The following is a 25,109-nucleotide window of genomic DNA, read 5'->3' as shown; positions in this document are numbered from 1 at the left end:
GGGTTCGTGGCCGCTGAAGGCGAGCCCGAGCTCGAGCAGCGAGCAGCGAGTGGCGGACGGCCGGCCGACCCGGCGGTTCACGTGCCCGGAAGCTCCGACGTTGATGTTGCCTTGGCTTGACCCAGGGTCTGACCCCAAGGGGTCTGACCTGGGTCAAGAGGGCCGCTCAATTCTTGAGGACGCAGGACGCGTTCAGAGGCCATTGATGGAGGTGATGGGCTAAGCGAGACTAGCCGACAAGCTCGCCTTCGAAACCCCTCGAGCGACGATGACACTCCTCCCCCCTCACACAGTGCCTCGAGGGTAGTGTCAACCGATGCGGAAAGCTTTCGTCCTCAACATACTTGCGATTCATATTTTTCTGCGAGGTTTGGGACACGACAGACCCCTTGGAAAACAACGGGCACGAGAAATGAGGTTGGTACCTTGCCATATGCGGCAGGTTCGGCTAGCCCATCACATCCATCAAATGAGCTCTGAGTGCGTCCTGCGTCCTGCGTCCTCAAGAATTGAGCCGCCCTAAGGAGGGGTCTGACCCGGGTCTGACCCAGCCGAGCACATGTCTGCCAAATACAGACATGACATAAGCCACTCCAGTCACGTGCTGATGATGAGCAGAACATGCCGCCTGTTTAGCGCCCAAGATCCACAGACTGTTTCAAACCCCGCCTAGAAATCTACGGACGTCCGTAGAGCCGTAAATCCTTATGGAAAGTCGTCCATTGTCGCCTAGGACACCAAGCACCAGTCGTCGGCATATGTATAAGTATAGCAAGTGTGTAGAGAAGGTGAGAGTGGGGCGCTCCATCCAATGCTGCGATCATCCAGATGCAGTACCGCAAAAATGCGCAGTTTGGTTGGAGCTCCATGGAGTTATCGGCGCAGATGAAATCGACACGAGCGTCGAGACTGCAACAGGTCTCGACGACCAATCCAGGAATTGAGCGATACGTCTTCTTTGCGGTATACGCATTCATGGACATGTATGTGCATACTAAGTAGGTCGCTGACGGCTGTGTTCTATATTTGGCGTGCATGTAAGCATCGTTCCCGATCGGTTGATTTGAATTGGGGAGTTGCAGTGTGGTCTTGGTCGCCGCGAAGCCAGAGCCTCTGAGGGGACGCATGGTGCATGGGCGCTTGTGGAGCATGCAACATGGCTCTCGACCAACGGCCATCCACTGCCTCCGCGTATGACAGTTCGCATTGTGCGTTGTGATCGCGCTTCGCATGCTCATTGCTTATTGAGGACCGCCTCGCAGCTGCGATTCCCCTCATGTTTGGTGGTACTTATCGGACCGCCGTAGGGTACAAGACGAGCTTGGAGACCGCCCGTGACGGTTGTCAGCCGCATTCGCCTTCACTGGCACGCGTACGCTAGCCGCGTCATACTTCGGACCAAATATCATCAGTATGCCAGTGCTTCTCGCGCCCGCCTCCATGCTGGAGTATATAATAAGATCCAGTCCACCTCGTAGCAGTCAGCCCACCCGCTCGCCCTAGGTCGCCTTCGTGGCAGCAGCAGCGACCATGTTCCTAAGGCTCTCAGCCCTGACCTCCCTCCTTGCGGCACTCCCTGTGCCCACCGTCCTCGGTGGGCAATTCCCTGTTGTCAATGGCGTTCTCGGTGGCGTCGGCTCTGGTTCCCTGCCTGAGAATAGGATAAAGCTGCCCGACCTTCAGCCTGCCGCCACCACCCCTGGCAAGCTTCGCGTCACCGAGAACAGTGGCGTTTGCGAGACCACCAAAGGCGTGTACCAAGCCTCAGGTTATGGCGACCTCACCTCGAAGGAGAGCATATTCTTCTGGTTCTTCGAGGCACGCAACAACCCCGACTCTGCTCCCCTCTCTGTCTGGCTCAACGGCGGTGTAAGTGCATCTCATGAAATGGAAGGCCGTGTTCGTTGCTTGCTCATCTGGATTTGATGCTTCACAGCCCGGTAGCTCCAGCATGATCGGACTCTTCCAGGAGAACGGTCCGTGCAGGATCAAGAACGACAGCAGCGGCGTCTCCCTGAACCCTAACTCCTGGAACGAAGTCGCCAACATGTCAGTCCTTGCAGCCTCGCGGCAACACACGCGACTGACTGACTTGAGACAATAGGCTCTACATTGATCAGCCCGTCGGCGTCGGTTTCTCGCATGGCACTTTGAACGTCGGCACCTCTCAGCAGGCCGCGTCCGACTTCTGGAAGTTCCTCCAGATCTTCTTCTCGGACTCTCGCTTCTCCAAGTACCAGAAGAACGAGTTCGCGATCTTCACCGAGTCGTACGGTGGCCACTACGGCCCGACGTTTGCCGCGTAAGTTCATGTTGTTTAGTCGCTTTACAGGCGAAGACGTTGACGCCTCGTGAACTCTCAGCTATCTTCTCGAGCAGAACGCTGGCATTGCTAACGGCACCGTTTCTGGTACCCCTATCAACCTCAAGTATCTTGGTGTTGGCGATGGCCTCACGGTACGTGCCTTCTGTCTCCGTCTCTCATCCCCGCACTGTTCTCATGTCAGTCGTACAGGACCCTCTCTCGCAGTATCCCGGGTACATTAGTTACGCGGCTTCCAACCCGTACCACACCCTCGTCTCCAAGTCTACCATCTCTTCCGCGAACAAGTCCTGGACCAAGTCTGGTGGCTGCAAGGACCAGATCACCGAGTGCTACAGCACCGGCGACGAGTCCACGTGCTCCGACGCGCAGAGCTACTGCAACAACGACATCCTCTCTCCCCTCGCGGGTGACTGGGACGTCTACTACGTGCCCACCGAGAACCCCGACCCCTACCCGCCCGACCTCACCAGCTACCTCACCAGCAAAGCAGTGACGAGCAAGATCGGCGCCGAGTCGACGTGGCAGGAGACCAACGACGATGTCTACAGCAACTTCGCGGAGACGGGCGACTGGATGCACAACTCGCGTCCGAACCTCGAGACCGTGATCAACGCCGGCGTGCGCACGCTCGTCTACGACGGCGACGCGGACTACATCCTGAACTACAAAGGCGTCGAGGCGATGGTCGACAACCTCCAGACCAAGTTCAGCGCCGAGTACGCCAAGCAGGAGTTCGCGAACTACACCGTCAAGGGTGTCGCCACCGGTCTTTACAAGAACGCGGAAACGTTCTCCTACGTCCGCATCTTCGGAGCGTACGTCTTCCATGTCCTAGTCGTAAGGTTCATAGGGTGCTGACAAGGGATTCGCAGTGGCCATGAAGTTCCTGCGTACACACACGGCTCGCTCTCGACCGGCGAGGCCGCTCTCCAATTCTTCACGCAAATCATCAGCAACTCGTCCCTCGTCCCGACATAGTCTCACACCTCAAAACTAGGACTTGTACCGAGCCCCGTCGCATATTTGTGAAGGTTTTACTGTATATTGTACTTCAAACGGAAATTCAAACCTTAAACATTACTGCACGAGTAGAGCGTGAGCGAGCGTCTTGTAGGCGAGTGTTCGCGCAAGCCCGGGAAGAGCGATTTGAGATGGTTCAAATGATATACCTGGCAACGTGAGGTGGCTATGACTCAAGGGTAGTATGTACACATCGGCGTGGGATACATACTAGTCGAGCCCAACGCTAATTCTAGCGCATATGGACGTCTCAGGTAGACACAAAGGATGCGATTTCAGCACCAGGATGATGAGCGTGGGGATACGGAGGGGGTTGGGATCGACTCGTACGATCCTCTAGTTGCAAAGTATTCGTTCACTAGAACTGTATTCACCATCTCGAAGACAAGGTCTATCGCGGGGCCCTTCGTGGTTGGACGAGAAGCGGACAGGGTAGTTCACTTCCATGAAGGATCTCGCTTCGATAACTACCGAAGGGCAAGCAACTTCACGGAAGAGAAATCCCCCCCACAAGGAAGGGGTGCCCTCGAAAGGGCGGTGCTCCGACCAGCGGAGCACCGTTTTCTCCCCCAAGGGAGGATTTTTAGCCTCCATGTCTCCATCCACAGAGGGCCCACCGCTGGGCGCATGCTGCAACTGCCCCGAAGGGAGGTCACAGACTTTGCCGACACGCACCGGACGTGTGGCTCCCGAGCACGGAGCAACGAAGCAACGAACGGCGAGGGCTTAGAGTTGGCGTACCCCACCGCCCACCACCCCGCGCCCCACCACAAGCCGAGAGGAAGAGATTGGAAGAAGGCACAAAAGGCGGCGACTCCCCGTACCCCCGACCGCCCCCCTCGCTCCCAACCAGAGGCTGCCCGTTCCGGAGGACGAGCCGAGAGAAGAAGTTGGTCGTACGCATCAGGGTTAGACCCAGTACCGCACGCCGCGCCCGACCCTGCGACAAGTGCTCCGTTGGCCTCGAAGCACGACGACTCGAAGGATTGACGAGGCCTAAAAGACGGCGAGACTCCGTACCACCGCCGCACCCTCTCGTCGCCGCACCTGGTCCCTGGCCTGGAGGTCTAGATGAAAATGTGGAAATCAATTGCAACGAGTCCGAGTCCGAGTCCGAGTCCCGAGTCCAAGTCCGGGCGCGAAGCGTCCAAGTCCGTGAACAAAACGAAAACGAAAAACGAGAACGAAACCAAAACCAAAACCGAGACCAAAACCAAAACCGGGACCAAAACCAAAACCGAGAACGGAAGTAAAACCAAACCCAAAACCGAGAACGAATCCGAAACCACCGAAACCGTCCAGTCCAAGAAAACAAGCCGAAACACGAAACACAACATCGTCCAACCACGGCACCCCCGACGCGAGAGACCAGGTTCACCGAGGCGATCAACCCCCTCCCCCAGCCTCACCAACGCCAACCTGTCGGCACTGTCGGTCTTGAGGGTCGAGGTTTGGGTTCTTAGCTTCGAGGGTCGAGGGTCGAGGTTCGCAGCTTGAGGTCGGATCGGTCGGCCTGAGTCGTAGCGTGGTCCGTCGGGGAGATCTGTGGAGGCAAGATAGCAGCAACACGAACGCGAAAGGTAGAAGCAAGACGAGATGCCCTAGTACGTGCGTCGTGCCCGCGATCGTCAGGTCCATGACTCCCTCCCACGAACAACGGCGCGACGTGTGTCGGGCATACCTCACGGGCACACGGGCCCGCGATCCGGGGTCCAGGGTCTTCGGCGCGCGCGGGTTGTCTTGATAGTCGTCCTGTCTTGAGGGTTGGTCGGGCTAGAGGGGGGAAGGAAAGGGGGTGGAGGAGGATGACCGTTAGACGTACTGAACTTATGTCTTGCGTTCGTCAAGATCGAGACTGACGGGCTGGGCTGACGCGGGCTGACACTCTGCGGCAGAGAACCTGTCTTTTGACAGTCCTGGAGAAAGCTTGAGCTGAGATGCTCGGCCGGCGGCGCACAACTGTTCATATTTAGGATAGCAATGAGCTGCCTTGCGTGCTTGTGATTGTAGAAAGAGGGTGCTCTCTGCGACAGGATGAGATGGACCGGCAGATGTAAGGTTTCAACTCAAATTGAAGGCATGCCTATATGGCGAAGAGAAGATAACGGGCAGTTCAATGATGAGGACTGACAAGGCTGATACAGACATGGAAGGGCGGCAGGGCGTCACTGCACGAACCTGGCTGGACACCGCCACAGACGCCGCAGTGAATTTGAGGAAGTATGTAGGAGACCAACGTCCAGAAAATTGTCTGTATTTTCACCGGCGAATCGTGCTGCACATCTTGACCACGAACTGTGGGTAGGGTGAGAGCGGATACGATGACTGTCGGCCTGGCGGAAAGGCAAGCCTGCGTTGGCCACTTGCTCGGGCCTAGTTCGAGTCCGCTCCGAGTCTGCGTCGTGACCATGAGAAAGCGGGGATTTGATCCCAGCCCCGTCGATTCACTCACTGCGACGACAATAAGGATCTAGCCGCCTGTCGGGCCCGTTGGAGCTCACATCAAGAATTGGAGCAAGGCCCATTGGGCGTTGCTCAACCTATCCATTATTATCAGAGATGAGTGGGGTTACAGCAACATCAGGGGGTCGTGCGCTTGAGATAGTTCATGATACAAGTCCACGCCCAAGTCTCCAGATACACCAACTAGTCGGTGTCCTTGGACGAGCGCATGGTCATCAGCACGCCTTCATATACAGCCCAACCAATGGCGGAGCTGAATATCTTGCGAGACATGCGGAGCGTCGAGCCGTCGAAGAAGCCGGCGACACCACGTTGCTGATATAAACATGAGAGGTCATGAGTGTGCTGACCGGACAGGAGATGTGGCTTACCTGCCAGATCGCGCGAACGGTACTCCAGACCCCGCGGTACTTTGTCTCTGAACGGACCTGCATCTTCGTCTTCAGAACGTCGAAGGGCTGCGTCGCAAGAGTAGCAAACGCGCCGGCTGATGCAGCCGAAAGCGAATTTACGCCTGCAGATAGGGAGAAAGGGATCCCAACAACAGCCGAATTCGACGTTGAAGATGCAGCGGACGCTTAGAAGGATATATCCAGTCAGCTCAGGACAGCGTCTTCAGAGCGGAGAACATACACAAAGTGGCCTTGATGTGCTCATAAAAGACGACGAATATGCCCGCGTATGGCGCATCCCGGAGAGAAGAGGCAATGGCTCCACGGAAGATCTCGGATGGTCCGGAGCGCATCAATCCAAGGAACGCCTCAGACAATGACCCATAGCTGTAGTATGAGCTCTGAGACCGCGTCAGCTTCACGAGCCAGACGGCGAGAAGGGATGATAGCTTGCCTCGTATCGGGCCTTGATGACCGAGAACGGGTTCAGAACGAGACCCACGGACATTCGAGTCAGGGCGCCCGCAAGCAAGTTGCCCTGAGCAGTCAACTTTGGCAGGGTAGACGATGAGTAGGACGAGGATGGTGCGTGAAGGGGAGCGAAGTACTGGGATGTGGCGAGGAACGCACGGAACTGATTCAGTCCCGTGAAGTAGAGCGCGACCCCGGGAACATTCCGTAGTAGAGATGCTGTCGTTCCGCGCCACAAACCAAGCACTCCGTCAGATTCGACGATGCTACGCGCGGTGCGGAATATGAACGTTGACTGCGGTGAAAGCAAATTGTGTCTGTGCTTATTGAGATAATCCGGTTGCTGGATGCGCGTCTTGAGGAGGTCGACTATGAGATTGTTAAAGTGTCAATACTTAGAGATGCAGGCGCTAGTGTAGCGGTACCAACATGGTTGGAGTATTATTGTGGACGCGAACCCGGATAGGGCACCTACATGGAATGCATTAGCGTCGAACGGTACGCAGCGGATATGTCGTGGCGCCGTACCTGACAGCAGGTGGTGGCTGACATTGCTCATAAATTCTACGCAGACCTTTCAGCTCTCTCACAAGCACCTTTCTCCGCCGCACCTGCAGCTAGTTGGGCAAACAGTCGAGTATTGTCGTGAGACGAAACAGAGATGTGAACCAAGCAGGAAGCGCCTGGATGAGGGCAGTCCGGAGCACCGGGCCGAGGACTAAGTACTGGCTGCCACAGTGGCTGCCACAGTGGCTCCCACAGTACTTGCCAGTGCCTGCAGTGATTGAACAGCCTAGGGCAACAGCTTCTCGTTCATGTCCGTCACGACCACCGCCGGCGACCGTCTCGGATGCCTCTCATCTTGTCCCACGTCTTCACGTTTGGCCCACTCCAGTGTCGCCCTATGGCTCCTGCGAAGCGGTGAAGGACAGGGTTGCCCTGACAAGCGAGGTTCCCATGCGCCCTCGACATATATTATGACATGAATCGTGACTCAAATCCACCGCAAACCCTGCCAATCTCGTCTTCGTCTGTGTGAACACCATGACCTGCTTTCCTCCTCTATGTCGGCCTGTCAGTCGCTATGTGCGAGGTTTGTTCATGCGGGCGAAGCGTCACCACCATGCACCGGAGTGTCCTGCCTCGACCTCGAAAGCGGATTCGAGTATGACAATGTTGCCTTCCGGTGTCTTAGTGAGGAAGAAGGAGCCAATTAGCGCAATCGATGTACATAGGTCTGTCCTCTATCTCATGGCTGTGTAGTCGCGACTCACGACACCAAGTTCTCCTCAGTCGCTCGTTTGTCAATTCTGTTGGGACACCGGGCTATTCGCCGCGGGTCCTTTCCAGGAGGCATGGGACGGGCAGGCGTCATTCTACGGGACCACTTATACAACTACTTGGACCCAAATTCAGAGTTCAGCCGACAACGATTGTCAGTGGTGCAAGCTAGTCCTTTCCACTAGGACGGATATCATGCTGCAGGAAACACTTCAGATCACCGTCGGCTTTCGCCCCACTTCGGGCAGCCATGCTGTCACCCCGAAAGGTGTCCATACGTTGCGTCTAGTCGTTGACGATATGCCGCATTTTATGTACTACGTCTATGCTAAGCAAGGTGGGTCCCGTTCTCAACAGTCCTTACTCACGAGAATGTTGATGCCGCGGATAAAGCAGAGGACCCTGCCGCGTCTCTCCTCGTCGCCCGGCCTAGAGTCCTGCAGCTCAACTCGCCTTCCACCCGCGCCATGGCTTCCTCCTGCATCACGGATTGCATCCGCAAACACACTCGCTGTCCTCCTCCACACAACGCGACACTCCCATCCCGAGTTATCGATTGTTCTGACCCCACAAAGCCCAAGCTTCGCCTCAGCGGTGGTGACACGGCGTCATACGTAATTCTGAGTTATGTCTGCGGGGAAGACCAGCCTTACCGCACGACGACAGCAAACCTCGACTCATATCTCCTCGGCATTGATCTCGCCGCACTACCACAGACGATCAAGGACGCAATCGAGACCACTCACAACTTCGGCGTGCGCTATCTTTGGCTCAACGCGCTCTGCATCCTTCAAGACTCAGAAGAGGATATAGCTCGCGAGATCGCACAGATGCACACCGTTTTCCGCGGCGCTTACTTCACGATCATCGCAGCAAGCGCAAGCACGGCCAGCCAGGGCTTCCTTCAGGACCGTCCACCCCCTTCACCCCCAGACGTCACCCTTCCATTTCGATGCCCCGATGGTGAAGTCGGGACCATGTTCCTATCACCCGTATGGCGCCAGTACGACGGTTCCGCAGAGCCAGTGCACCAGGACGCCTGGTGTCTCCAAGAACGCCTCCTCTCGCCCAGAGCCCTGGTGTACGCGTCACATACGCTGCAGTTCCACTGCCAGACCTCGATCGTCAACGTGGGCAACTCCGTCTGTGGGCCCACGTTCGGAGCACGCCTTCCCGATCTCCTCCTCCGTCCCGACGCCGAGCTCCCCTCAGGCTCCCCATCCGTGCTGTCGCAGAGCGAGCGCAAGACGCTGCAGTGGTCGTGGATCGAGACGGTCGGTGACTACACGCACCGCACCGTCGCGAAGCCCGACGACAAGCTCGTCGCGTTCGCGTCCATCGCGGAGCTGTTCCACCGCGCGTGGAAGACGGACTACCTCGCGGGCCTGTGGCGCGACACCCTCACCCAGGACCTGCTGTGGTACAAGACCTTCGAAACGCGCTATCCCCGGCCAGAGACTTTCCGCGCACCTTCGTGGTCCTGGGCCGCGATCGACGGCCGTGTCATGGCGTACTCCGTGGACGACCGCTTGGACCCCGACTCGAAGGACACGGAGGCGTGCGAGGTGGTGAGCTGCGAGGTCGCCGTCGCCACGCCGCTCCTACCGTTTGGCAAAGTCCGATCGGGGACCCTGACTCTCCGCAGCGTGATGCTGGAGGCCACCTGGAACCCCGACTCGTCCATGCCCGATCTATACCTGAAGACCTCGGACGCGGCCTCGGACTCCACGGTGAACCCTGTATCCTCAGACCCTCCCGAGATCACGACAGAACCCCGGCATATTGGATGCGCATACCCAGACAGCACCGAAGATGTGCAAGAGGTCTGGGCGATCCCTATCCAGTGGAACCAGAGCGCGCGGTACGCTTCAGGACTTATTGTTGCACCTCATCCCGACGGCGGTAACGCCTTCCGCCGTGTTGGCTTCTTTCACTCTCCCGAAGACACCCTCGAGGGATTGATGTGGATGTTGAATCAGGAGAAGCGAGACATCCTTCTCGTTTAATTGCTTCTTTCACTACCTAGCTGTAGCCCGTACGCTAGGTAAGTTAGAACCATTGGTTTCAATGACAGATGGCTGCCTTACCCGTATCGTTGTAACACTGAGTGCGGTGCGTCGTGAGAGGCGACCGTACGATCTTCGAAACCAACTATATGGTTGCTCATGCATGCTTATGAGGTGCTCAGACATTCCGCACAAAAGTCTTGCGATGAATACCATACATGGTGAGAAGCTTGCAGAGTACGATACGGATTTGGCGGGTTGGAGGGGTATAGCATGGGCGCGTCGTTATCAAGATACACGCGAAGGTCTAGTACTACTTGACCATATGTATCGGAGTGAACAGTACCGTAAAGTCGTAAGGAGAATCACCTACACAACACACCTGGTGAGCTTGATCCAAGCGCGAAAGCGGAACTCAAAATCATCATGAGCCATGAAGGGGAGGGAGTACGGAAGGGATAGCGCCGGATAACCTTGCTACTAAGTGATTACGTAGGTTCGAAGAGGGTGCTTGCAACATATCGACGAAGCGAAAATGGATGAAAACCATAGCGGACACATGTGAGAGCCATATTTGCAGGAGACGCCACCTCGCTTCACTTCTCACCGACGAGACGATCAAGACTCGGGAGCACCAGATGAAGGGGCGTCGCCGTTCGTTCGAACAGGACCGCCTCCACGCGTCATCAGACCTGCAGACGCGAAACCGCGAGCTGCGAAACCGCCACGACCTCCGCGACCGCGCCCAGCGAAAGGGCCTCCGCGGCCGCCACCATCTGCGTTACGAGACTCCTTGTCGGTCGCCTGCTTCAATTCAGGCGTGCAGTCGTTTAGGGTCTGCCAACATGGTCAGGCGGCTTGTACACTCATCCTTGGCTCAAAACTCACCTGGCCGTTCTTCGCCAAGCCAGCTTTCATCGCCTCCTCGTCACCGAACTCGACGTAGCACATCTTTTGATTGCGACCAGCGAAGTTCGCAGGGTAGTTGATGCGGGTAATCTAGGAATTGCAGTGTCAGTCCAGTACGCCCTAAGCGTACAAATGCTGACAGAGTACTTACGCCCTCCTTGGCATCCCCGAAGAACTCCCTAACCTCAGCCTCGTTCGCAGGGTTGGCCATACGCATGAAGATCGTCCACGGGTTCCGTGCAGGGCGCTTGCTGGTCGGTGTCCTGGCGCCCGTGCTCTCCGTGTTGGGAGAAGTGACACCGTCGTCTGTCCTACCTTCTGAAGCTGCCGCTGGCTGGGTAGGGACGTCGGGCGTCGCCTTGCCCGATTTCGGCGGACTGCTCAGATCCACCTCCTGTCTCGCTCCAGGGGCGGGCGACGGAGCACCCTCCTTCGCCGCTGTTGTGGTAGCCTCGCGCTCAGCCCGCTCCTGCTGTTTGCGCTCCTTCTTACGCTCCCTCTTGGCCCGCTCCTTCTCCAACTTGTCCTGCGCAGACTGGTTCGGTGCGCCACCGTTCAGCTTCGGGGTCTCCCGGCCTGAGCCGCCGGGCGGAGGCGGCGTCGAGGGTTTCGACTTGGAGCCTGTGACGTGGGGTGGAAGGGGCTTCTCAGCGGCTACAGGCGTTGCCGCAGCACCCGTACCAGTGCCTTTGGGGGTGGCCGCCGCGCCCGAGTTCACGCCTTGTATGGGAAGCTGAGACGTAGCGGAGCCAGGAGTCGCCGCGACGGTCGACGGCGTGACGGTACGACGGTATGCGTAGTTGAATCCTTGGCTCTTCATCTCCGCGCTGACACGGCCGTCCTTGATGTCAAGGATGAGAGAGCCGTAAGCTGCGTCACAGAGGTTCCAATTCCAGCAGTTCTTCCATGCGGGGTCCTCGCCGTGCGGCTGACCAGTTGGACCAAGCTGGTTGGGGGGCGGTGGTATCCGCTCGACAACGGAAAGCGCCTTGTCGAGAAGAACACGCTGATGTTCGTCGATGACGGCGTCCACCTGCGACTTCACACTCTCCCAGACCTTGTCAAAGGCTTCCTTCCCGACCACAATCTTGTGTCGAAGTCCCTCAAAGTCCGACTGAACGCTGAACTCGTTGTACGACGACGCATAGCGGAAGTGAAGGCCTGCTGATAGTGTAAGGTCCGCCTTGAGGACGAGCCCAAGCTGAGTCATAATGCCTTCCCGACCGGGACTTGCGTGGGTGACGAGGAGACGCGTCTCGGTAGGATCGAACACGCGCTGCGCGGTGTCCACCAGCTCACCGATCTGCAGTGCCGTCGTCCACATCGTACCCTGTCCACCCGCAATCGTTGCGTTTCCGTCTCCGTTGTCGAACATCTTGTGTGGGACGAGCGCACCGCCGAGTCCGAGCAGGCGCAGCTTGACGCCGCCGATGTCGAGGCAGCGCGTCGTTGCCTCGTCGAGCACGTGAAGGTTTTCGATGTCGTACTGTCCTGCACGGAACTTCTCGAGCACGATGACGTCCTCGCACGCACCCCAGACGGTGTACACCGGCACTTGCAGCTTGATCTGGCCAGACAGGAGGAGAGGGAACTCGGACAAGAGGGATATTGTCACTGTGGAACGGATAGCTGAAGGTGGATTTTCGGGCGCAAGAAGATGGTTTCTTTGCGCTGCAGGAATGAGTGGCGAGTACATCGTGAGGTGGCGGAGGGTGCGGTCGTTTATCCTGTCAAGGCTGGAGGCCTCTGCCGCAGCATCAGCGTTGAGACGAGCCCGCCATGACCGGATTACGCACCAAAGAAGCCAAAGTCTCCTGTGTGGATGATAGCGGATGCATTCGCCTCACGCGCGAGGTCGTTGAGTGCAGAGAGTCGGCCACGAATGTCGGCAATACAGAGGAGTCTCCCATGGGCGGTGTCAAATACTTTTGTCTGGGTATTTACTTGGTGTTGGGGCTTCGGGTTGGGGGACGTGGCTTGGCGGGTGGAGGTGGAAGCTGGGCGAGAGAGAGACTGCATTTTGAGGGACGGAGTGGGGGGAGGAGAGCGAACGGCAGGCCAAGTGTCGCAGGGCCAGGCCTAACCCAACAGCCTTTTCCATCACAATTTCCCTGTATGCCCGCATTTGGACACAAATAACCCTTTTCGGGCATATCTGTCAAATACAAAGAACGCACCAACGCTCTTCCTCCGCTTCCCCAACAGAGGATGAAACCGTGGCGGGGTGCACGCAGAGCCTCATTCCGGAGACCAAGCAACGTCTTGCATGATTCTAGGGTGGTCGAAGTGTGAGAGTAAAGAGCAGGGGCCAATGCCCGCTACTGACATATGTGCGACGCGGAAACATCCGCCGGGCTGAGGCATGCAGGCGGACAGCCGGGACAGGTGCACCGAACGCCTCTTGTCGTTCTTCCACTATGTGCTAAGGTTCCGCCGCTCGTCTCCGAGCCTGTCGCATCCCTGCGCAACGTCGGCCCACTCGGAATTGCCACGCACTTCATCCGAAGCATCCTGCTTTCCTCATGACCACCACCTCTCATGGCGGCCAAGGCTCAATCCATTCCCCAAGACAACACAGGCTCTTTCGTCCTATCCCAGAATTCTCCCCCCATCTCCCTAGCTTCGGCTGTCCTTGCCTCAATTGTTCCCTTGCCAGAACATCCTCTCATCGTCTATTCGATCTTTGCTTGCAGACCCGCCACATCTGATCCCCTTGAGCAGCTGGAAGTTGCAAGGCGGACCGTCTTACTCAAGAACAAAGGCCAAGCAATTGTGGACTCTCTTCTGCCGGCCGTCCATGTTTCCAAGGACTCGGCGGCCCTTTACGTGTTCGCCCTGGGGTCTACTGCGTGTACCTGTGACGTACATGGTGTACTCTCAAGGCTAGAGTTCGAGACGTTGACATGTGCGTAAACCCAATACTCTGCTAGGGTTCTGATCCCTTCGTACATCGGCCTTATTTGCGCCTGGGTTGAAACATTGTCAACTATCTCTTCTGCGTTGTTTGATGTCCACGTGCACGGACTCTGTTCTTATAGTGCTGCCGTTTGCCGCTGATGCTGACTAGTTCTACAGTGACAGCATCATCCTCGTTCACTCCCTCTGCCATATATCCCTGTTCCGCCTCCTGCTCAGCTCAAGCAACTCCATGTGAGCGCTGCTTGGACCCCGGTCCGACGGCACATCAGACTACACCGGTACCTTTGCTTCCCCGGATACCGCTACGTCTCCCCTTCAGCCTATTCCTCCAAGCAGTTCGTGATCGTCTTATAGACGATATTGCCGAAGCTTCCAAGCTTCACCCCCGTGGTCGTTCCGTCAGTCGTCTCAAGGGTGGCTTTCTTCTTGGGCCAATACCTACAACCTCCGAATGGGGTTCCGGGTGGGAAAACTATGCAGGGAGCCGTCCCCTGATATCTTGCACCCTACATCTCCACATATCTGTCCCGGCGCATACACCTTGGTTGGCAAGACTTGTGGTTCATCCAGTCATGCGGCCGACATATTATCTTCCGCTCGGCTTCTCCCTCCCGCTGCCGGCTGGTACTCCCATCGTGTTGTTGCCCCAAGGAGTTCCCGCTTACTACCTGAGCACCTACAGCGGTCCCACTGCTGCCTTGACCACACAGTTCGAGGAAGCTCTAAGAGGCTTGGGGGCAGGCGACTGGATGCGCGCTACGTCCCCTCAACAGGACGGACCGAGCTACATCATTGCTTGGCTTGCTGTGCAGAATAAGCAGGGTGAGGACAAGGGCATGCCTATCATCTGGCCAGCTACGTTATGTGTGGCGTATCATTCGAGCTCACCTTCAGCGCACGCGCGCTCGACATTGCCATACATTCCCGAACTGCCCTCTCAACTACAGGCGTCCCCACCACCACCCGCCGCCGCAGTACCAGCATCGCTGTCGTTCGCAATGGCGGCGCCTTCGCCTGCTGCCGACGGGTCTGTCAGCGCAACCACTTCCCAAGCGCCCTTGCCTTTGACAGACCGGGAAAAGCTCATTTCCTCTGTATCACGACGTCCTAGCCTTCTACGGTCTTCGCCTACAAGCGACTCTCTGCGGGCGTTCCGTACCCTATCTCTCGCGAAGAAGCCATATGCTCGTGACATCAAGAAGGTGGCGGGGGAAGTAGGTAGGTACGTCGACTCCGTCCTCAAGGAACGTGAGCGCGAGCGAGAGAGGATCAAGCGAGAACGACAAGAGCAGGAAATCGCCATTGCTCGTGCCAAGCTTGCCAGCGCAAATCCTCCACCGAAGGAAGAAACGCCCGTTCCTCCCGCCACAAATACGCCCACCACTCCTGCGATACCCGAGGAAGTGGCGGCTCCCGTTGCTGAGCCTGCTTCTCTCCCTATGGACGTCGAATCTACCGATCCGGAATCCTATCCTACTGTCGAGTCCGACCATTCCGGAGACTCCCTTTTCTCCCCTCCTGATGCCCCCATTGACCTCCCGTCGACCGACGAGGAGCCACAACCAGCAGCCGAACAACTTGCTCCAGTGGACAGCGACATGCCTAAGGAGGAAGACGCTCCCGCACCTCTATTGAAGACAGAAACAGACGCAGAACAACCGTCGATGGGTTTCGACCCGTTCAATGGCTTCGACAGCTCGTGGAATCAATCGAACGGATACATGGACCCTGTGTATCCCGACATGGACTTTAATATGTCCCTCGGTAGCCTCGGAGGTGGTCGCGCGACCGGCGTCGACGCGGATAATTATGACATGGATGATGGCTTCGGTGTTTTCACTGAGGATGACTTCGATTTTTTCGACGCCCCATCAACTCAGCGTCCCGTCCCCTCTGCACTGGTGCCACCCTCTGCAGCCACGTCCGCAGCTGGTGCAGCGGTGACGAATGGAATGCCGTCCCTGGGCCTCGCTCCTTTGATCACTTTGGAAGGGCCTTTGTCCGGACCTGGGCCCCCATCGGCCAGCATGGCTCAGTCATCTCCATGGGTCCCACATCTTGGAGAGCCTTACAGCCCTCAGACTACAGCCGAAGTGCATGGCTTATCGGACGGCCTAGGGCCTCCTCCTGAGCTTCTTCCGCCGTCACCTACGAAGACACCATCTTCACACTCGGCCCCAACCACACCTTCCGTCCATCTCTCCGACACATACAGGCCAAACATGCTTGGTCCGCGCATCTTCGACCCCATTCCATTCGCGTCCAGTCATCGCGAAGCGGATGGGAAGTACGCGATTGGGAAGTTCGCCCTCCCTTCTCCCCCGGCCGAGGATCGCGTCGAGCCATTGCCGGCTGCTACTACCCTATTGCCAGGATGGAAGATGAACTACAGCGCAGCTACGGACCCGAGGATAGGTGTCGTCCGCAAGCTCATCGGGGTCAAGCGCAAGAGCCTTAGCCAAGGTACTCGCGCGAACCGAAGGATGTCCCTCTGGGAGTCCGATCGGGAGCCAGAAGACTGGCAGAGTGGCTCCCCGCCTCCCGCTGGCCCAGACTCCGAAGAGTCCGAAGATGAGCTCTGGGTGGAAGACGAAGAGATGACGTCCGCTCCTCGACCGTCGACTCCCCCTCCGTCCTACCTTCCACTCGGCCACGGTCTTCTCAAGACGCATTTTCACCATTCCCACCTCCTGCCTATGTGCACGCCACTACGGCCGCCTGGGATGGCGGTCAACGCAGTGCCAGGCAACGCACCGCCGATCTCCGTGCCGACGCCGGTCTCTCCTGCTGCTATCCTTGGCGCCGCGTCGGAGAAGTCCAAGTCCTTGGAAGCCGCGGCACAGATTCTGGTCAAGGAAGTCGTCGAGAATCCCGTGTGGCAAGAGGCGTGGAGGGCTAATGCGTCCCTCTCCCTGACGCCGCCCGTTCCGCCTGCCCAGATATGGCAGGCGGATGCAAAATACATCAGCCAGCTCGTGGGCAACCAGTCGCCAGGCAGTGCCATCGACTTGCAGGTACTGTTCGGCAGCGGTAAGTCTTGTGTGTTCACTGTTGGTGGATCGCCGAAATTGATATCGACGGCCTTGTCTCTAGCTGCCAACCACTCGGAAGTGACTTTGATGCCGTTAGAGAGTCCCTTGCTAGTGGTCGGAAAGGGCGAGTCAATCATACAGGTGTCTCCTACCTCACTGCGGTTTTGGGAGAAACTTGGGCTGTCCCCGCGTGCTGGACCCAAGGACGTAGTTGCGTTCGTGCTCTTCGAAGAGAAGAAAGACGAGGATCGTGAGGCCGAGATCGAGACCTGGCTGGCCAAGGTATCAGCCGCATATTCCGTTAGTTCGCGCCTTTCTGCAGTCCGTCGTGCCGCGTTGCTGATCATCTTTATAGGCCAAGAACTTCGGCTCTCATGCGGCTGGCAGCTCAAACGTATTCATAAAGCCGGGACTTGCACCCGTACGGTTCAACACGCTTCGCAAGACTATATGCAGCTTCGTTCAGGAGATCACGACGCCTTACAGCCACCTCGTCCTCTACATCGCCACCCCATCGCACATCATCTCCTCTTCGTCTACGACGCTCCGTCAGATTTTGAGTGCTGTGCGACGTTTCTACAAGCAGCATCCACAGGGAGACATACTCGTTCAGCTTGTCCCCGAGTCGCTGATCTTCGGTACGCACATTCACCCAGGATCCAGCCTGGGCGGCTTGGACGCGTTCGTCTGCAGCGTCTATGATCGCCTTCTCCAGCCTGTGAAGCGTGCCATGTCTCGCGAGCTCTTCATTCGTGGACCGCCCGTCACGAGCTACTTGGAGGCACCGGCGTTCGCTCTTGTCCCTTATGCAGCCGGAAAGGCTCGAAATACCGCAGTCGTTCCCCGTATATCGTTCGCGCTCGAGTCAACTGCATCATCGCTCGATGTGACGCATCGGCATATGCTATTGCACGTGGGTTACCAAGTCTCAGCGTGCGGGCGTTGGATCATCGCTGCATGCATCGATGGGGAGGGAGAGGCGCATGATCTAAAGGTGTGGCTGACACCAGATGAGAACGTGGAGCAGTTTGTGGTGGGCCAGATATGGTCGTTCGTTACCGACTTCGCGAGGCGAGCGAACATTGAATGGCGCATTGTTGTGTCCAAGCTTGGCTTGATATCGCAAACCGAAGCCAACGGTGAGTGTTACGTTCTGGTTTGCATCTGTTCAACGTACTGAAACATACCTCGTCAGCGTGGACATCGCATCTGGACTCCTCCATGTCTTCCACCTCGTCTGCAGGACCGCCCCTTCATGCCACGCTTCTTTCGGTCGATATCGACAACCCGTGGACTTTCATTGCACCGGCTGATGTCAACACCCTCGACGTCTTGAAGCGTAACCCATCTGGTGGCTCTCAGATTCTCGTGCCCAAGTCGTCTTCTCGACACATGCATACCATATTCTCTGACGCTACCTGCGCAACGTACTCCCTCTCACCGTCCACGGGATACATGTATCCTGCCTATTTGGCAGATCGCCGAACGAACAGTCCGTCGCATCTTATCCCTGGTTCGTCTGATTGCTCTTTCATCCCCGACGTGGAGGACGAAGACAGCCCTTCATCAAACCCAGGCTCCTCCACTGATCCTCTCCGCGTACTGTCCTGGACCATGGTTATCTGCGCCCCTTCTTCAGCTGATCACACATCGGTCTCCACTATGCGCATATTCCTACTCCATGCCGCACACTCGTCGCGTTCCACCTACGGCGTGGGTATAGCCGGAGATACCGCACGGTCTAGGTCGCGGCAGCTTCCACCCGAGCACATGTCGGACATTGTGCGTAATTTCCATGAGCTTGCCGTACTCTCGCGAGCCAAATGGAAGCTCCGAGCGGACCCCGTCTTGCCCTTCCACCTCGCGGCGTTGGAAGTCATGCGTGCTGCGTTGGCTGGAGGGGCAGTCGATTCCTGACTTACTCGAAGTCGGTCTGGCATCCACACTTCTGAGTGGTGCACCTGCACCCCTGCCACTGCAGTCATTCGGACAAATCTGTATGCGACCACGTTGGAGCGGATCTATTGTTCTTATCATATCTCGACGTCTTTCTTGTACGACCTCTCACGACCTTCCTTCTTGCCCGCTTCTCCCTGATCAGTCATCATGCTTCCTTGCTGGTTTCCTTGCTTTGAAGTGGAACAATCGGCGCGTCTTGGAACTACGTCTTGCGCATCACACGTTTCTTATTTGTCAACACCATACCATAGGTAATCGGACAGTCCACATCATACATCGTAGTTCTACTGTACCTATTTCCGTCTCTCATGCATGGTTAGATCCCACATACTTAGTCTGTATATTCGCATCCCAATCTCTGCATTGTATGTACTACAGTAGACGTTCTGTACTCCACCCCCGCCTGGTAGTTATGTCAGATAGTGTTGTCTAGCCGCCGGTCCGGTCGGACACGGCTTCAAGTCTCTCACCTGCGCAAGGCATACTCGCACTGCCGAAGGGGGTCACCATCCTGACTGGCTCTCCTTCCAAACGCCCCCAGCCTCGGCGCGTGCGTGGCTTCGGATGTTTCGCGGCGTACTCTGGCCTTGTTGCGAGTGGAACTAGGCAGACGGCGATGCCTCGTGGCACCGAGGTGTGTACAATGACATGACTGCATCTGATGTCTAACGTACCCGACCTCAGGGAGTCTTGTGGGCCTCTAGAGCAGACATGTGTCCCCGACGAACCTTCTAGAGTGAGGACTCGACGGCCTGTTCTTGATATTCCACGTAATGACTAAGGAGTAGCAGGCTTCTTTCCCCAGGGGGTTATACCGGCCATTTAGCTGACGGTTCGTATGGTATGTCCACTTTTGCAGCGGCCTGCTGCGCCATGCGGGCAGCGAGCCCCGGAATCAAGCTTGGTTAGGGCTGTGTTTCGACTGTCGACTGTACAAGCTCAACATCTCGCCGCGACCTCTGCCAGACGAACGAATCGTCTGGTCGGACGGCACTCAAGCCACCCGTGCCCATACACCCGCGTTCCGCCCGCTTGATCGGTCTCCCACGTCAAGAGAACCTCGATCAATGATCTGCCTGTTCGCTATGCAGCCTTCCCTGCGCCCAGACGGTGAGTAGGTGCCCGCGAGACGGTCTCATGAGCTCCGTTCGCCTCGGGCGGCTGTTGCGCTTTGAATACGGTGACGTCCTTGTACAGCATGGGACGCGGCCACGTGTCGGGTGGATTCTCCGCGTCGCCCAGACCAACCGACGCTGCGAGCCTTCTCAAGTCGGGGGAGCACTGGCGTTCTCGAACCATGGTGTTCTGCTCTCTCGTGGGTATATATACAAGCTCGAGCAAGCCGAGTTGACCAGCAGCAGCAGCAGCATCCTACGCTCTCTCGCCATCGCATCTACTCGCAATCCTCAACCCGTCAGCACATCTTTCGCCACCCCCCACCAGTCAGTCACGATGCAGTTCACGACGCTCGCCCTCGCGCTCCTCGCCGCCGTCTCCACGACCCTCGCGGCCACCGTCACCGTCTCGTACGACGAGACGTACGACAACTCGGACGGGCAGCTCACGACCGTCGCGTGCTCGGACGGGCCCAACGGGCTGATCACGAAGGGCTTCAGCACGTTCGGCTCGCTGCCGCACTTCCCGAACATCGGGGGCGCTGCGGCGGTCGCGGGCTGGAACTCGGCGCAGTGCGGGTCGTGCTGGCAGCTGACGTACAACGGGAAGAGCATCAACGTGCTCGCGATCGACCACACGGACTCGGGGTTCAACGTCGCGCTCGGCGCGCTGAACACGCTGACGGACAACCAGGGCGTGTTCCTGGGCCGGGTGAACGCGACTGCTAAGCAGGTCGCTGCTTCCGCTTGCGGTCTGTAGACGGTACGTGTCTCCGTGAGGGCGTTCTGCAGAGGATTGGATATGTGCTCATGCGGATGCTTATATTGCAGAGCATGACGGACGTTGCACACGTCAGAGTTTACGACGGACATTCGGAATGCTTACGGACTGCACACGAACACTCACGGACATTGTAAAGGACCACGGACTATCTTGCATAGGCATACATGTTCTGTAGCCACGATTGGGCTGGTTTGCGAATGTCATTCATGAAAGTGTACACAGCGTCGCGTATGGGGGATGAGGGCCACGATCGCCCGACGTGCGGCATAGTGGAGCGGCGTGAGTTCCGAAGACGATGGGCGGGGAAGCGGGGGCGCATGTGATTACCCCGCCTGCCCCGCGCATCGAGCGCCTGCAGTAAGCGACAAGGTCCGGGCGGACGCTCCCGGCGACGGTGACCTTGACCTCCAGGGACCAGCGCACCTCTCTCCCTCTTCCGCCTGTACTGTACTTTGACTTATTCACCTCCACCATGTTGCGCTCCGCTGCTCGTGCTGTCAAGCCCGCTACTTCAGTCCTGCGCAAGCGCGTGCTGCCCCAGGTCGCGGCACGGTAAGCGGTTTAGGAGGTCGAGAACGACAACCGTAGACTGACCAAATGTCGTGTCACGTAGGCGTTTCTCTCGCTCACATGCAGTCGCATCGGAGGTCCGCCCGACCTCGCTCGACACCTTGACGGAGGAAGAGGAGATGCTCCGCGAGTCTGGTACGCCCCAGCCCCCTCGCGCCCCACGGATCGACTGCTGACCGCGCACCCCCAGTGAGGAGATTCGCGGAGGACGTCGTGGCCCCGAAGGTGCGCGAGATGGACGAGAACGAAAACATGGACCCCTCGATCATCAAGGCGCTCTTTGAGCAGGGGGTATGTCCCACCCCCATGTCTCTCCATAATTTCTACTGAATCGTGCCGCGCGTCAGCTCATGGGTATCGAGACGAGCGCAGAGCACGGGGGCGCAGAGTCGTCGTTCACGTCCGCAATCATCGCGATTGAGGAGCTTGCGCGGGTGGACCCATCGGTGTCGGTGATGTGCGACGTGCACAACACGCTGGTGAACACCGTCGTGCGCAAGTACGGCACGAAGGAGCAGCAGGACAAGTGGCTCCCCAAGCTCTCTGAGTCTATGGTCCGTTATCCCGCCCCTCCAGCGTAAACCCTCTCACCTAACGGCAACGGCCGTATTAGCTCGGCTCCTTCTGCCTGTCCGAGCCCGCGTCAGGCTCAGACGCGTTCGCGCTGCAGACGCGCGCGGTCAAGGACGGCAACGAGTGGGTCATCAACGGCACCAAGATGTGGATCACGAACTCGTACGAGGCCGACTTCTTCCTCATCTTCGCCAACATCGACCCCAGCAAGGGCTACAAGGGCATCACCTGCTTCATCGCCACCAAGGACATGGGCATCAAGATCGCCAAGAAGGAGCAGAAGCTCGGCATCCGCGCCTCCTCCACCTGCTCCCTCGCCTTCGACGACCTCCGCGTCCCCGCCGAGAACGTGCTCGGGGGCGAGGGCAAGGGCTACAAGATCGCCATCGAGATCCTCAACGAGGGCCGCATCGGCATTGCCGCGCAGATGCTCGGGCTCGCCCAGGGCGCGTTCGACAAGGCCGTGCCCTACACCTTCCAGCGGAGCCAGTTCGGCAAGCCCGTGGGGACGTTCCAGGGCATGATGTTCCAGCAGGCCCAGGCGGCGGTCGAGATCGAGGCCGCGCGCCTGCTGACCTACAACGCTGCGCGGAGAAAGGAGGAGGGCAGGGAGTTCGTGCGGGAGGCGGCGATTGCGAAGTATGCGGCGAGCCAGGTCGCACAGCGCGTTGCTGGCTCGGCGATCGAATGGGCGGGCGGTGTCGGCTTCACGCGAGAGACCGGAATCGAGAAGTACTGGCGTGACTCAAAGATTGTGAGTGCTGCTTTGCGAGATCCCGCAATTGCCATGGCTGACGCAGACACAGGGTGCGATTTACGAGGGCACCTCGAACATTCAACTACAGACTATCGCCAAGTTCATCCAGAAGCAGTATTCATAGGACGTCCTGTGCCTGCATCTACATCTCTACTCCCCATATCAAGTTTGTCGTTAGGTAGCAAGCATCAGAGTGATTGTACACATACCATACCAACCTACCATAGTGTGCAGCTTGCCTCAGGTAGTCACTGTCGATGCTCTGGCAAGACATACCGCTGCATAGCCATATGGTACTCGGTCCAACGACACCGACCATGTGGGAATGAGTTGAGCATACAAGATAGCATTAGCCTCATGGACGAGGTGCGTCGACTACAATTATCGACTAGAATGGGGTTAGACCCAATAGCCCTTGGCACGACCCCTCGATATCTGCGATCTGTCGGGAAGATACACGTTAGGTTATCCTCCGTCTGCGGAGATGTTCCACATACCTCCTTCGGGGCATTAGCACTCAGCACCTCCGGGTGATCCTTCCTCACGAGCACCTCATCCTCAATCCTGATACCGACGTTGTGGAACGCCTTCGGAAACTCGGGCAGCGGAGGGACGTAAACCCCGGGTTCGATGGTGATGACCATGCCCTCCTTGATGGGCTCGTGTCTGTCCATATGGTTCGACTCGTGCAAGTCTGCGGCACATCAGCTACCGCCCCGGACGAACTCAAAAGAGCCGTGGCTCACCAATCCCAACCGGGTGTCCGACGAGATGGGGGTACAGGGCATCTAGGGTTCCTGCTCCAAGTGGGAAGTGGAAGCCTATTCGCTCGAGCTCCTTCCGGAGCATGTTGCACGACTCCCTGTGGATCTGTACGATAGACATCGCAGAGGACTCGGTACAGAGGTCGATGAGACGCTTCTGGACGGTGAGTACGACGTTGTAAAGTGTCGCTTGCTCGGACGTGAAGGAGCCATTCGCCGGGAATGTACGGGCTGACACAGCGTAGATCAACTCAACGAGAATCGATACAGTGTAGAGCAGACATACTAATATCAGAAGCGTAGCCGCTGAACGATAGACGTGAGCAGCCGGGATACCTTGAGTAAATGGCAGTACGTACTTGTATTCACAGCCGGCATCTATCAGGACCATCTCGCCATCTGCTATTAGTTGATTATTAGATGTGTAGTGGATTATGAGGCCGTTAGGGCTGCGGGGGACCGTTAGAGACGTCAGAAGAAGCTGCAGAGAGTCGGCCGTACCCAGAAGCTACAACAGGTACATAAGCTGGACGCTGTGCGCCTTCGCGAGCACACAGGTACTCAAAATGTGCTGCCACGGTATGTTCCGCCATCCCGGGCTCAGTAAAGCGCATAGTCTATTGACAACAAATTAGAGGTGACGTTCCATGACAGAAATGAATTCGCGTACTTTGTTGTGCGCACGCGCACTAATGTCGGCCGCCTGTCGCATGACCTCCTGTTCGTGCTTGCTCTTGATGGCACGCAAGCGTCCAACCTCCGGAGCCAATGCCTTGCGTTTATTGCTGCTGAGCGAGTCAAACAGGCTGTCGTACTCCGTACGTGACATGGCTCCAGACGAGGACAAGTACTCAAGTCGCGGGGTTCGGTATCAGGCAGTGGTGAAGGACTCACTGTATGCGCACCTTCAACAACGACTTCGGTGATACGGCGCGCGTCCGCTTCGACTGGCTCGGCAGATCGAAGTACACATGGGACGCGTTCGCCACCAGGCTCCTCAGAACCGACGGGAACACGGAGATAGGCTCCGCCTCGTCCGCGCCGAAGTACTGCACAACGTCTTCTTGGCATGTGCGCGCTCCGTCCCACTTCTCCTTCGCGGGGTCCGTGCCTACCGAGAACATCCTCATATAGTACCCGCGAGGAGAGGAAGGACGCTTCTCGAGGATTACTGCAGCATCCGGCTCATCGAAGCCCGTTAGGTACCAGAAGTCAGACGACTGGCGGAACTTGTAGCTACAGAGGACAAATATGTGGGCACAACAGATAGCGTCGGTAACATTCCACGTACAATATCACTGGGCACAACAATAGTGTGAGGTTTCCTGAAACATAGCAGGTAGGGGCCGTCACTTACAACCGCTCATGTATTTTACCTGCCCAGCGACGCACACCACCAGGCTACCCTCCGGGAGGTTTTCCATGAGCTTCCGCCTCCGTATGTCATAATCCTTTTGTGGTATCCCTGGGGTAGTCTCCTCCGAGCGGATCAAGTGGGCATGGGAGGGAGCAAGTGGCTGACCATAGATAGTGGGTTTGAGTTGTGAATGGCCATTGACTGTCACGGCGGAAGCATTACAGCGAGCAGTGGTATGGGCACGACGGGAAACTGTCAAGGCAGCTCTCGAGGACGAGGCTGCCCGTGCTGCCGCTCTCGGACAAGTTGGCAGAGGAAGAGAGCGGGCGAACATTAAGTGCATCAACTCCTAGAATCGGGTTAACGCATATGGGCCCTCTTGCATGAGCGCTGGCGGAAAATCGGTCCGGG

General features: G+C 57.5%; 8 protein-coding genes across 8 annotated transcripts; 5 read left to right on the top strand and 3 right to left on the bottom strand.

Annotated features, from left to right (window-relative positions):
- Positions 1-1,493: 1,493 nt before the first annotated feature.
- DICSQDRAFT_135376 (alpha/beta-hydrolase) lies at positions 1,494-3,407 on the top strand. The gene is made up of 6 exons (XM_007364407.1): positions 1,494-1,869; positions 1,937-2,049; positions 2,105-2,302; positions 2,364-2,457; positions 2,516-3,141; positions 3,199-3,407. Exons 1-6 carry the CDS (start codon positions 1,531-1,533, stop codon positions 3,302-3,304), a joined length of 1,476 nt encoding a protein of 491 aa, XP_007364469.1. The 5' UTR covers positions 1,494-1,530; the 3' UTR covers positions 3,305-3,407.
- Positions 3,408-5,765: 2,358 nt separating this feature from the next.
- DICSQDRAFT_84069 (solute carrier family 25 member 38) lies at positions 5,766-7,300 on the bottom strand. The gene is made up of 6 exons (XM_007364406.1): positions 7,201-7,300; positions 7,102-7,143; positions 6,656-7,041; positions 6,443-6,602; positions 6,181-6,386; positions 5,766-6,124 (listed from the first exon to the last, which is right to left on the bottom strand). Exons 1-6 carry the CDS (start codon positions 7,229-7,231, stop codon positions 5,993-5,995), a joined length of 957 nt encoding a protein of 318 aa, XP_007364468.1. The 5' UTR covers positions 7,232-7,300; the 3' UTR covers positions 5,766-5,992.
- A 377-nt stretch (positions 7,301-7,677) lies between these two features.
- On the top strand, positions 7,678-10,042 carry DICSQDRAFT_135373 (HET-domain-containing protein). The gene is made up of 2 exons (XM_007364405.1): positions 7,678-7,907; positions 7,956-10,042. The coding sequence occupies exon 2, from the start codon at positions 8,421-8,423 to the stop codon at positions 9,957-9,959; it is 1,539 nt and encodes a 512-aa protein (XP_007364467.1). The 5' UTR covers positions 7,678-7,907; positions 7,956-8,420; the 3' UTR covers positions 9,960-10,042.
- A 95-nt stretch (positions 10,043-10,137) lies between these two features.
- On the bottom strand, positions 10,138-12,887 carry DICSQDRAFT_84063 (uncharacterized protein; the record flags this gene model as incomplete). Its single annotated transcript, XM_007364404.1, has 4 exons — positions 10,138-10,796; positions 10,848-10,958; positions 11,020-12,614; positions 12,665-12,887. The coding sequence occupies 4 exons, from the start codon at positions 12,885-12,887 to the stop codon at positions 10,578-10,580; spliced, it is 2,148 nt and encodes a 715-aa protein (XP_007364466.1). The 3' UTR covers positions 10,138-10,577.
- A 606-nt stretch (positions 12,888-13,493) lies between these two features.
- Positions 13,494-19,291, top strand: DICSQDRAFT_179767 (uncharacterized protein). Its single transcript, XM_007364403.1, has 5 exons — positions 13,494-13,773; positions 13,944-16,817; positions 16,881-17,119; positions 17,175-17,958; positions 18,015-19,291. Exons 2-5 carry the CDS (start codon positions 14,360-14,362, stop codon positions 18,734-18,736), a joined length of 4,203 nt encoding a protein of 1,400 aa, XP_007364465.1. The 5' UTR covers positions 13,494-13,773; positions 13,944-14,359; the 3' UTR covers positions 18,737-19,291.
- A 27-nt stretch (positions 19,292-19,318) lies between these two features.
- On the top strand, positions 19,319-20,900 carry DICSQDRAFT_103680 (Cerato-platanin-domain-containing protein). Its single transcript, XM_007364402.1, has 3 exons — positions 19,319-19,412; positions 19,463-19,514; positions 19,570-20,900. The coding sequence occupies exon 3, from the start codon at positions 19,916-19,918 to the stop codon at positions 20,651-20,653; it is 738 nt and encodes a 245-aa protein (XP_007364464.1). The 5' UTR covers positions 19,319-19,412; positions 19,463-19,514; positions 19,570-19,915; the 3' UTR covers positions 20,654-20,900.
- Positions 20,901-21,122: 222 nt separating this feature from the next.
- On the top strand, positions 21,123-22,794 carry DICSQDRAFT_135367 (acyl-CoA oxidase). The gene is made up of 6 exons (XM_007364401.1): positions 21,123-21,229; positions 21,291-21,382; positions 21,438-21,538; positions 21,595-21,801; positions 21,861-22,574; positions 22,627-22,794. The coding sequence occupies exons 1-6, from the start codon at positions 21,150-21,152 to the stop codon at positions 22,699-22,701; spliced, it is 1,269 nt and encodes a 422-aa protein (XP_007364463.1). The 5' UTR covers positions 21,123-21,149; the 3' UTR covers positions 22,702-22,794.
- Positions 22,795-22,925: 131 nt separating this feature from the next.
- On the bottom strand, positions 22,926-25,032 carry DICSQDRAFT_154298 (uncharacterized protein; the record flags this gene model as incomplete). The annotated part of the gene is made up of 10 exons (XM_007364400.1): positions 22,926-23,019; positions 23,075-23,271; positions 23,324-23,572; positions 23,628-23,647; positions 23,701-23,790; positions 23,843-23,958; positions 24,012-24,191; positions 24,247-24,577; positions 24,695-24,899; positions 24,921-25,032. The coding sequence occupies 10 exons, from the start codon at positions 25,030-25,032 to the stop codon at positions 22,966-22,968; spliced, it is 1,554 nt and encodes a 517-aa protein (XP_007364462.1). The 3' UTR covers positions 22,926-22,965.
- Between the last annotated feature and the right edge of the window lie 77 nt (positions 25,033-25,109).

Source organism: Dichomitus squalens (genome assembly GCF_000275845.1).
Source record: "Dichomitus squalens LYAD-421 SS1 unplaced genomic scaffold DICSQscaffold_8, whole genome shotgun sequence".
NCBI lineage: Eukaryota > Fungi > Basidiomycota > Agaricomycetes > Polyporales > Polyporaceae > Dichomitus > Dichomitus squalens.
Note: the sequence above shows the minus strand (reverse complement) of the source record. Positions and strands in the feature narration are given on the sequence as shown.